The sequence below is a fragment of the Hypanus sabinus genome, chromosome 12 (assembly GCF_030144855.1).
Source record: "Hypanus sabinus isolate sHypSab1 chromosome 12, sHypSab1.hap1, whole genome shotgun sequence".
Classification (NCBI taxonomy): domain Eukaryota; kingdom Metazoa; phylum Chordata; class Chondrichthyes; order Myliobatiformes; family Dasyatidae; genus Hypanus; species Hypanus sabinus.
In genome coordinates this window covers 3,814,610-3,824,769 of record NC_082717.1, presented here as the reverse complement: position 1 = coordinate 3,824,769, position 10,160 = coordinate 3,814,610, and the positions used below count along the sequence as shown (strand labels likewise).

At 44.0% G+C, this 10,160-nt stretch overlaps 1 protein-coding gene across 1 annotated transcript in view; it reads left to right on the top strand.

The window, feature by feature from the left end:
- Positions 1 to 7,481: 7,481 nt before the first annotated feature.
- The window catches only part of LOC132402572 (immunoglobulin gamma-1 heavy chain-like), a 63,413-nt gene continuing 60,734 nt past the window's right edge, over positions 7,482 to 10,160 (top strand). The window contains exon 1 of the mRNA XM_059985456.1: positions 7,482 to 7,604. Within this exon, the coding sequence (XP_059841439.1) occupies positions 7,556 to 7,604 (49 nt within the window). The 5' untranslated portion in view covers positions 7,482 to 7,555. The remainder of the gene's footprint in view (positions 7,605 to 10,160) is intronic.

The window sequence follows — 10,160 nt, the reverse complement described above, 5'->3', positions numbered from 1 at the left end:
AGGGATAGATAGAGTTGACGTGAATAGGCTGTTTCCATTGAGAGTGGGGGAGATTCAAACGAGAGGACATGAATTGAGAGTTAGAGGGCAGAAGTTTAAGGGAAACATGAGGGGGTATTTCTTTACTCAGAGAGTGATAGCTGTGTGGAATGAGCTTCCTGTAGAAGTAGTAGAGGCCAGTTCAGTTGTGTCATTTAAGGTAAAATTGGATAGGTATATGGACAGGAAAGGAGTGGAGGGTTATGGGCTGAGTGCGGGTAGGTGGGACTAGGTGAGATTAAGAGTTCGGCACGGACTAGGAGGGCCGAGATGGCCTGTTTCCGTGCTGTGATTGTTATATGGTTATATGGTTAACATGAAACCATAAATTGGGAACAGAGATTCTGAGGGAAATTTACTGTAGAAATGTGGCAAATGTTCAGGGGATACTTGCGTGGAGTTCTGCAAAGGTGCATTCTAACGAGACAGGGAAAGGATGGTAGGTTACAGGAACCATGGTGTACAAAGGCTGGTGTAAATCTAGTCAAGAAGAAAAGCTTACAAAAGGTTCAAAAAACAAGGTAATGATAGAGATTTAGAAGATTATAAGGCTAGCAGGAAGGAGTTTAAGAATGAAATTAGGAGAGCCAGAAGGGGCCATGAGAAGACCTTGGTGGGCAGCATTAAGGAAAACCCCAAGGCATTCCACAAGTATGTGAAGAGCTAGAGGATATGGCATCAGAGAATGGGATCAATCAAGTGTGACAATGGAAAAGTGTGTATGGAACCCGAAGATATAGCAGAGGTACTTAATGAATACTTTGCTTCAGTATTCACTATGGAGAAAGGTCTTGACGATTGTAAGGGTGACTTACAGCGGATTGAAAAGCTTGACCATGTAGATTTTAAGAAAGAGAATGTGCTGGAGTTTTTGGAAAGCATCAAGTTGGATAATTCACCGGCACTTGACGAGATGTAAGCCAGGCTACTGTGGGGTGTGAGGGAGGAGATTTCTTAGCCTCTGGCAATGATCTTTGCATCATCAATGGAGACGAGAGAGGTTTTGGAGGATTGGAGAGTTGCAGATGTTAGTCTCTTATTCAAGAAAGTGAGTAGGGATAGCCCAGGAAATTATAGACTTGTGAGTCTTACTTCAGTGGTTGGTAAGTTGATGGAGAAGATCCTGAGAGGCAGAATTTATGAACATTTGGAGAGGTGTAATATGATTAGGAATAGTCAGTATGGCTTTGTCAAGGGCAGGTCGTGCCTTATGAGCCTGATTGAATTTTTTGAGGTTGTGGCTAAACACATTGATAAAAGAAAAGCAGTAGATGTAGTGTGTATGGATTAGGCAAGGCATTTGATAAGATATCCCATGCAAAGCTTATTGAGAAAGTAAGGAAGCATGGGATCCAAGGGGACATTGCTTTGTGGATCCAGGACTGGCTTGCTAACAGAAGGCAATGAGTGATTGTAGACAGGTCATATTCTGCATGGAGGTCAGTCACCAGTGGAGTGCCTCAGGGATCTGTTTTGGGACCCCTTTTCTTCGTGATTTTTATAAATGACCTGGATGAGGGAGTGGAGGGATGAGTTAGCAAATTTGCTGATGACAAAAAAGGTTGGGGGTGTTGTGGATAGTGAGGAGGGCTGTCAGAGGTTACAGCGGGACATTGATAAGATGCAAAACTGGGCTGAGAAGTGGCAGATGGAGTTCAACCCACATAAGTATGAGGTGGTTCATTTTGGTAGGTCAAATATGATGGCAGAATATAGTACTAATGGTAAGACTCTTGGCAGAGTGGAAGATCAGAGGGATCTTGCGGTCTGAGTCAATAGGACGCTCAAAGCTGCTGTGCAGGTTGACTCTGGTTAAGAAAGCATACTGAATTGGCCTTCATCAATCATGGGATTGAGTTTAAGAACCAAGAGCTAATCTTGCAGCTATGTAGGACCCTGGTCAGACCCCACTTGGAGTACTGTGCACAACTCTGATCGCCACACTACAGAAAGGACGTGGAAACCATAGAAAAGGTGCAGAGGAGATTTACAAGGATGTTGCCTGGATTGGGGAGCATGTCTTATGACAATGGGTTGAGTGAACTCTGCCTTTTCTCCTTAAAGCAACGGAGGATGAGAGGTGACCTGATAGAGGTGTACAAGATAATGAGAGGCATTGATCATGTGGATAGTCAGAGGCTTTTTTCCCAGGGCTGAAATGGTTGCCACAAGAGGACACAGGTTTAAGGTGCTGGGGAGTCGGTACAGAGGAGATGTCAGGGTAAGCTTTTCACTCAGAGAGTGGTGAGTGCGTGGAATGGGCTGCCGGCACCAGTGGTGGAGGCGGATACGATAGGGTCTTTTAAAAGAACAGAGAAACGCTCAGCATCTACTGAGCTCGTGTGTTCTGTCAGAGGCTTTCCACCAGAGTGAAAATATATTACCAGACCAAAGTCTTAAATAGGCATATAAATGGAGGGCTGTGTAGGAGGGAAGATTGATGCTGGAGTCGGGTATAAGGTCAGCACAGTACTGTGGACCGAATGGCCTGTACTGAAGTGCCCTATGTTCTGTGTTTTCTATGTCAGTCAGAATCCTTCTCCAGGGGTAGCAGGGGAAATGCAGTTTGGTGAGAATGGAGAGGTTCAAATGAGATGCGTGGGGTAGGTCTTTTATACAGATTTCAGGTTTTTCAATGTACATTGAAATGTGCTCTTTCAGCTCGGGGTTTGGTGGCTGATGCAGATCAGGCAGGGTGCCTGGAGTGGGATCTTTGGGGTGGGCCCGAAACACTGACTGTTTACTCCTTTCCTTAAACGCTGCCTGGCCTGCTGAGCTCCTCCAGCATTTTGTGTGCGCTGCTCTGAAACACAGTTCCGTGTTTTAATCTGGGATTTATTTAGATACAGCATGGAATGAGCCCTTCAAACCGTGCTGTCCAGCAGCCAACCTGTATAACCCGAGCCTGATCACAGGACTGTTTACAATCACGAACAACCAGCACGTTTTTGGACTGTGGGAGGAAAGCGGGGTACCTGGAGGAATGTGGGGTACCTGGAGGAAAGCGGGGTACCTGGAGGAATGCGGGGTACCTGGAGGAATGTGGGGTACCTGGAGGAAACCCATGTATTTGACAGGGAGAACGTACGAGCTTCTTACAGAGGATGTTCCCATGCCAGTATAGAAACACCAATGCCCTTGAATGGAAAATTCTACAGAAATGTAGTGGATACAGCCCAGTCCATCATGGGTAAAGCCCTCCCCATCATTGGCACATCGATACAGAGTACCGTCACAGAAAAGCAGCAGCCAACATCAAAGATTTCAACTACCCAGGCCATGCTCTCTTCTTCCTACTACCATCAGGAAGGTGGTACAGGAGCCTCAGGACTCACCCCCAGGTTCAGGAACAGTTATCACCCCTCAACCATCAGGAAGGTGGTACAGGAGCCTCAGGACTCACCCCCAGGTTCAGGAACAGTTATCACCCCTCAACCATCAGGAAGGTGGTACAGGAGCCTCAGGACTCACCCCCAGGTTCAGGAACAGTTATCACCCCTCAACCATCAGGAAGGTGGTACAGGAGCCTCAGGACTCACCCCCAGGTTCAGGAACAGTTATCACCCCTCAACCATCAGGAAGGTGGTACAGGAGCCTCAGGACTCACCCCCAGGTTCAGGAACAGTTATCACCCCTCAACCATCAGGAAGGAGGTACAGGAGCCTCAGTACTCACCCCCAGGTTCAGGAGCAGTTATCACCCCTCAACCATCAGGAAGGAGGTACAGGAGCCTCAGGACTCACAGCACCAGGTTCAGAAACAGTTATCACCCCTCAACCATCAGGGTCTTGAACCAGAGGGGATAACTTCACTCAGCTTCACCTGCCCAATCACTGAACTCTCCCACAACCTATGGACTCACTTTCAAGGACTCTTCATCTCAGGTTCTCAATATTTATTGTTTATTTATTTTTTAAATTTTTTAAAATTCCTTTATTTATGTACTTTTCCTTTTTGCATTTGCACAGTTTATTGCCTTTTGTACACTGGTTGTTTGTCTGCCTTTGTTACGAATGGTTTTCCATTGATTCTATCGCGCTCTCTGTACTTACTGTGAATGCCTGCAAGAAAACAAATCTCAGGGACGTGTATGTTGATGTACATGTACTTTGATAGTAAATACACTTCCAACTTCTTTTTAACCCATTGACTCTCTGAGAATATAGTATTAATGGTAAGACTCTTGGCAGTGTGGAGGATCAGAGGGATCTTGGGGTCCAAGTCCATAGGACACTCAAAGCAGCTGCACAGGTTGACTCTGTGGTTAAGAAGGCGTACGGTGCATTGGCCTCACCAATCATGGGATTGAGTTTAGGAAACGCGATGTAATGATGCAGCTTGATAAAACTCTGGTTAGGCCACACTTAGAGTACTGTGTCCAGTTCTGGTTGCCTCAGTATAGGAAGGATGTGGAAGCATTGGAAAGGGTACAGAGGAGATTTACCAGGATGCTGCCTGGTTTAGAGAGTATGGATTATGATCAGGGATTAAGGGAGCTAGGGCTTTACTCTTTGGAGAGAAGAGGATGAGAGGAGACATGATAGAGGTGTACAAGATAATAAGAGGAATAGACAGAATGGACAGACAGTGCCTCTTCCCCAGGGCACCACTGCTCAAAGCAAGAGGGCATGGCTTTAAGGTAAGGGGAGGGAAGTTCAAGGGGGATATTAGAGGAAGGTTTTTCACTCAGAGAGTGGTTGGTGCGTGGAATGCACTGCCTGAGTCAGTGGTGGAGGCAGGTACACTAGTGAAGTTTAAGAGACTACTAGACAGGTATACAGAGGAGTTTAAGGTGGGGGGTTATATGGGAAGCAGGGTTTGAGGGTCAGCACAACATTGGGGGCCAAAGGGCCTGTAATGTGCTGTATTATTCTATAAGATGATGAGAGGTGTTGATCGTGTGGATAGTCAGAGGCTTTTTCCAAGGGCTGAAATGGCTGCCACAAGAGGACACAGATTTAAGGTGCCGGGGAGTCGGTACAGAGGAGATGTCAGGGGTGAGTTTTTCACTCAACGAGTGGTGAGTGCGTGGAATGGGCTTCCAGCAGCGGATATGACAGGGTCTTTTAAGAGACTCCTGGATTGTACATGGAGCTTAAAAAAATAGAGGGCTATGGGTAACCCAAGGAAATTTCTAATGTAAGAACATGTTCGGCACAGCATTGTGGGTCGAAGGGCCTGTATTGTGCTGTAGGTTTTCTATGTTTCTTTGTTCTATGATACACAGATGGTAATTTGCCTTCTAGGTACCAAGGACTGCAATGTTTCTGAATACAGACAGACATATTTTATTGATCCTGAGGGAAATTGGGTTTCGTTATGTCCACAATATCCTGAGAAGGAAGGGTGAGGAGCCAGAGGTCATGGTACGTGTCTGTACAACGACATAGGTGTAAAAAGGAAGGAGGTCCTGAAAACAGAATACATCGGATTGAGGAAGGAAGATGAGAAGCAGCACGTCAAGGGTGGTAATCTCAGGATTGCTGCCTCTGCCACACAACAGTGAGGATAGGAATAGAATGAGGTGGTTGATAACGGCTTGGCTGAAGAATTGGAGCGGTGACAGGGATTCATATTTCTGGATAATTGGGACCTCTTCTGGGGCAGGTGAGACCTGCACAAAAGGGGGTGGTTGCACTTGAATCTGAGGGGGACCAATATTCTTGCAATCAGATTTAGTAAAGCTGTTGGAAGTGGTTAAAACTAATATGGCAGGGGGATGGGAACCCAGATGATAGAGCTGAGAATTAGCCAGCAGGTTGACAAGTAGATGATCGGTGTAACATGAATGTAAGGAAGGACAAGTCAATGATTGGGTACAAATGAAGACAGAGCAAAGAGTTAAATTGTACAAAAGAGGCAAAATTCAAAAAGGCGAAGAATGCAGGGCTGAAGGTGCTTTATTTAAATACACGTAGCATTCACCAGAAGATGCAGTTGCAGATTGTTTATTATGACGTTGTGGGCATCACTGAATCGTGGCTCAAAGAGGGCCATGGTTAGGAGCTTAATATCAAAGGATATATTTTCAATCGAAAGGACAGGCAAGAAGGCATAGGCTCTGTTGGTGAGAGATAGAATTACATCTTTAGAAACGGGTCAGAGAATGTTGAACCTCTGTGGGTGGAATTAAAACCTCCAAGGGTGAAAAAAACATTATGGAAATCATATACAGGCCTCCAAATAGTAGCCAAATTGTTGGTTTGAGATTGCAAATAGAGCTGGGAAATGCAAGTAATAAGGGCAATGGCACAGTTGTAATGGGAGACTTCGATATGCAAGGGGATTGGGAAAAATCAGGTTGGAGTCAGATCGCAAGAGAGGGAATTTGTTGAATGCCTTCGAGATGGCTTGTGCTTGTGCTTGTGCTTGAGGCTACTCAGGGAAAGGATACAAAGATAGGCGGAGGGACAGGTAGTGCTGAGGAAGCAATGCGATTGGAGCTCAGTGACTCAGACAAGCAAAAAATAACAGATGGAACACAGTGTTGGGAAATCTATGATTATCCATTTTGGTAAATGAACCAATAGTGCGGACTATTATCTAAATGGGGAGAAGGTTCAAACATCAGAGGTGCAGAGGGACTTAGGAGTCGTTGTGCAAGACTCCCAGAAGGTTAATTTACAGGTTGAGTCTGTGGTAAAGAAGGCAAATGCAATGTTGGCATTTATTTCAAAGGCATAGTGCATGAAAGCAAAGAGATAATGCTGAGCTTTTATAAGACACTAGTCAGGCCACACTTGGGGTATTGTCAACAGTTTTGGGCTCCATATCTCAGAAGGGATGTGTTGCCATTGAAGAGAGTTCAGACGAGGTTCACAAGAATGATTTCAGCAATGAAAGGGTTAACAGGTGAAGAGTATTTGGTGGCTTTGGGCCTGTAGTAACTGAAATTTAGAAGAATATATGGCGGTTTGATTGAAACCTGCCAAATGTTGAAAGTACTAGATAGGATGGATGTGGAGAGGATTTTTCCTATGGTGGGGTATCCAGAACTAGAGGGGCATGGCCTCAAAACTGATATATATATATGAGAGAGAGAGAGAGAGAGAGAGAGATACATACATACACTAGATAATAAATTTACTTTGAAGTTTGAACTGTACAGTAAGTGTCATACTGTCAAACAGATAATCGTCTGTTTTGCCTGGTGTTGGGCCGGTGTTTGCAGCCTCACCACGAGCAGCCCTACTGTCAGGAAGGGAAACAGCGTACTTGGCTTGTTCCTCACATTTCAATCTGATAATGGTGTGTGGTCATAAGGAGTGAGTTTCAGTGACAGTCATATGAATGTGGATGAAAACATTCAGATACTCTGCAGTTTGTTAGTACTTTTTCAGCAGTTTCCACAGGGCTGCCCACTTTCCCCCATCACTTCCTCTCACACCCCGTGCCTTTGTGCTGAAATAAGCATGTGGGGAAGTCAAAGGGGAATCAGTCACTTGTAAAATAGCAACAGGGAACATCAGGTCTGAATGAGCAGAAATTCAGTTTTTAAAAAAATAAATGAGAAGAAATGTTTGCAGCGATAATCACAACCTTGACTTTGTCCGTCTGTGCAGTGGGTAAGTAAATTCCCAGAGTGGGGTCACCCAGTCTGAGACTGGTTTCATCTGTGGTTGAGTTTAATTGACCAGTTGTGGGCAGAGATACTGTGTACAGTTTTGATCATCCTGTGATAGGAAGGATGTTATTGAACTAGAAAGAGTGCAGAAACTATCCACCAGGATGTTGTCTGTTCCTGGGGGTCTGTGTCACAAAGATAGATTGTGTCCACTAGGACTTTATTCCCTGGAATTGAGGAGACTGGGGGGAGAGAGACCTGATGGGGGGTATTTGATCATGAGGTGCATAGACAGGGTGAAAGCACACAGTCTATTCCCCAGGAAGGGGGTGATAAAAACAAGAGGACAGGTTAAAGATCAGAGTCGAGAGCTTGAAATGGGACATCGGGGCAGCTTCTTCACACAAAGGGTGTTGCGTATTTGGACTGTGCTGACAGAAGTAGAAATTTCTGACAGGTGTCACATTAGCAACATGTAAAAGCCATCTAGAGAAGTACATGGATAGGGGAGGGTGAGCGGTCTGTGGGGCAAATGCTTGCTGGGTAACACAGTCTGTGTGAACAAGTTGAGCCAAAGGTCTTGTTTCTGGGCTGAATGATTTTATGAGTCATGTGAATCTGAGTTTGCGGTTTAAACATTGAGAGATGTCGGGGCTTTCTTGGTTCACACTGAGCTGAGACCCTGAAGTATAATCTTCTAGAGTTCCTATTCAGTATGATAAACAAAGTTTTACTCTTTGCCGAACAAGGTTCAGAAGTGATTTGAGACATTCTGTACAAGTTAATTGGATGAACTTTCTGAAAATAGGAAGCACCTGGGCATTCACAACACAAATCTGAAAGAAGTGGCTCATAAAAATGCACAAAAATTACTGATTAAGACAGGCAGCAGCAATGGAGGGAAGAAAAGAAATGAAGTGAAAGAAATTTAAAAATTATTGTAAAGAGAGCTAACTCTAATGACGAAAGAAATTACTGAAAGAAAATGGGTCAGGGGCAATGTGGGCACAGTGAAGAAACTCAAACAAAGTATTAGAGAGACAGAAAGGAAAAGAACCAAAATGTGGAAATTCTCAACAAGTCAGAGCACCGTGTGGAGAGAGAAGCAGCTTTTCAGGCTGATGAACTTTCATCACAGATCAGCAAGGCCAATTGTAGAAATTATAAAGTGTATTCAGGAAATGACAAACCACAGGTGAAAAATCTGGATAAGATCATAAAGCATAGGAGCAGAATTAGGCCATTCAGCTCATCAAGTCTGCTCTGCCATTCAATCATGGGTAATTTATTTTCCCTCTCAACCCCATTCTCCTGCCCTCTCTCCATAACCTTTGGCACCTTGACTAATCAAGAACCTATCAACCTCCACGTTAAATATATTCAATAACTAGGCTTCCACAGCCAATGAATTCCGCAGATTCACCACCCTTCACTAAAGAAATTCCTGTACATCCCTGTCCTAGGGGATTGTCCCTCTATTCTGAGGCTGGACCCTCTGGTCCTGGACTCACCCACAACAGGATACATGACTTACAGAATTTAACATAAGTAAATTAATGCAATGGAAAAACTTTGTGAGTCCCATAATTAACCAAAGCTGGATCTTTCAAATCCAGGATAATAACAGAGAAAAATTCAGCAAACTGTAGATGCAGTTTATTTTTTTCACCCTGCCTTCTCTGCTTTCAGTAATTATATCTGTGGGTTGGAAAACAAAAATAGCCAGGTAGAATTGTTGCAAGACACCCTTGCTCCTGAAATTAAAACCTTTTGCAATGAGACTAGCAATATATTTGCCTCCTTAACCGGTCGCTGTACCTGTGTACATGCTCTCAGTAATTGGTGAATAGATGCAGTGGACCCTGGTTCACTGGTACATTTTGGGCAATTAAACAGCTGTCCCAATTAGCCAAAGTTTCATGGAAATATTTACTAATATATAAAAAAGGCAAACTACCATTTAACTGAGTAACAAATTCGCTATTTTGAAAATTTGATATAGAACTGTGCTCTATTTCCAACTATTGAAGTACTCCCGAATGTGCAGATTATCAGGGCCCAGGGGATTTGTCAGGTTTCAAGCTGAGTAATTTATCCAGAACTGTTCTTTCTGCGAATAATAATAATGAGTCCCAGCATTTCTGTGTCCTCCTCAAAGAGCAACAAATTCCTCATCTGTGTTCCACACCTCCGGAAGCTTTTACAATCCTCATTCATGTTTCTCACCTATTCTAGTCTCTGTTTTCCTTCTCTTTTTTGGTGAATTTTGAGTTGCTCTCCATCCTCAGTTCTGCCACAGTTCTGACAATCTATGTGATTTCTCTATTCCTAAATTCCTTTGTTCGATCACTTCCCTTACCTGTTTCAGTCCGGGAAGGGATGTCAAACTGTATGTCCGGGTATTCTATCCATTGTCATATTTTCCAATCTGTCAGAGTTAACTCATGCCTCAGGCCTTCACAGTTTCTTTGGCTAAATTTGAAGCCTGTGTTATTGATTGAATGACTTTATTTTCAATCTTAATGAAAAATTTTATCACGTTCTGTGAAGGACACCC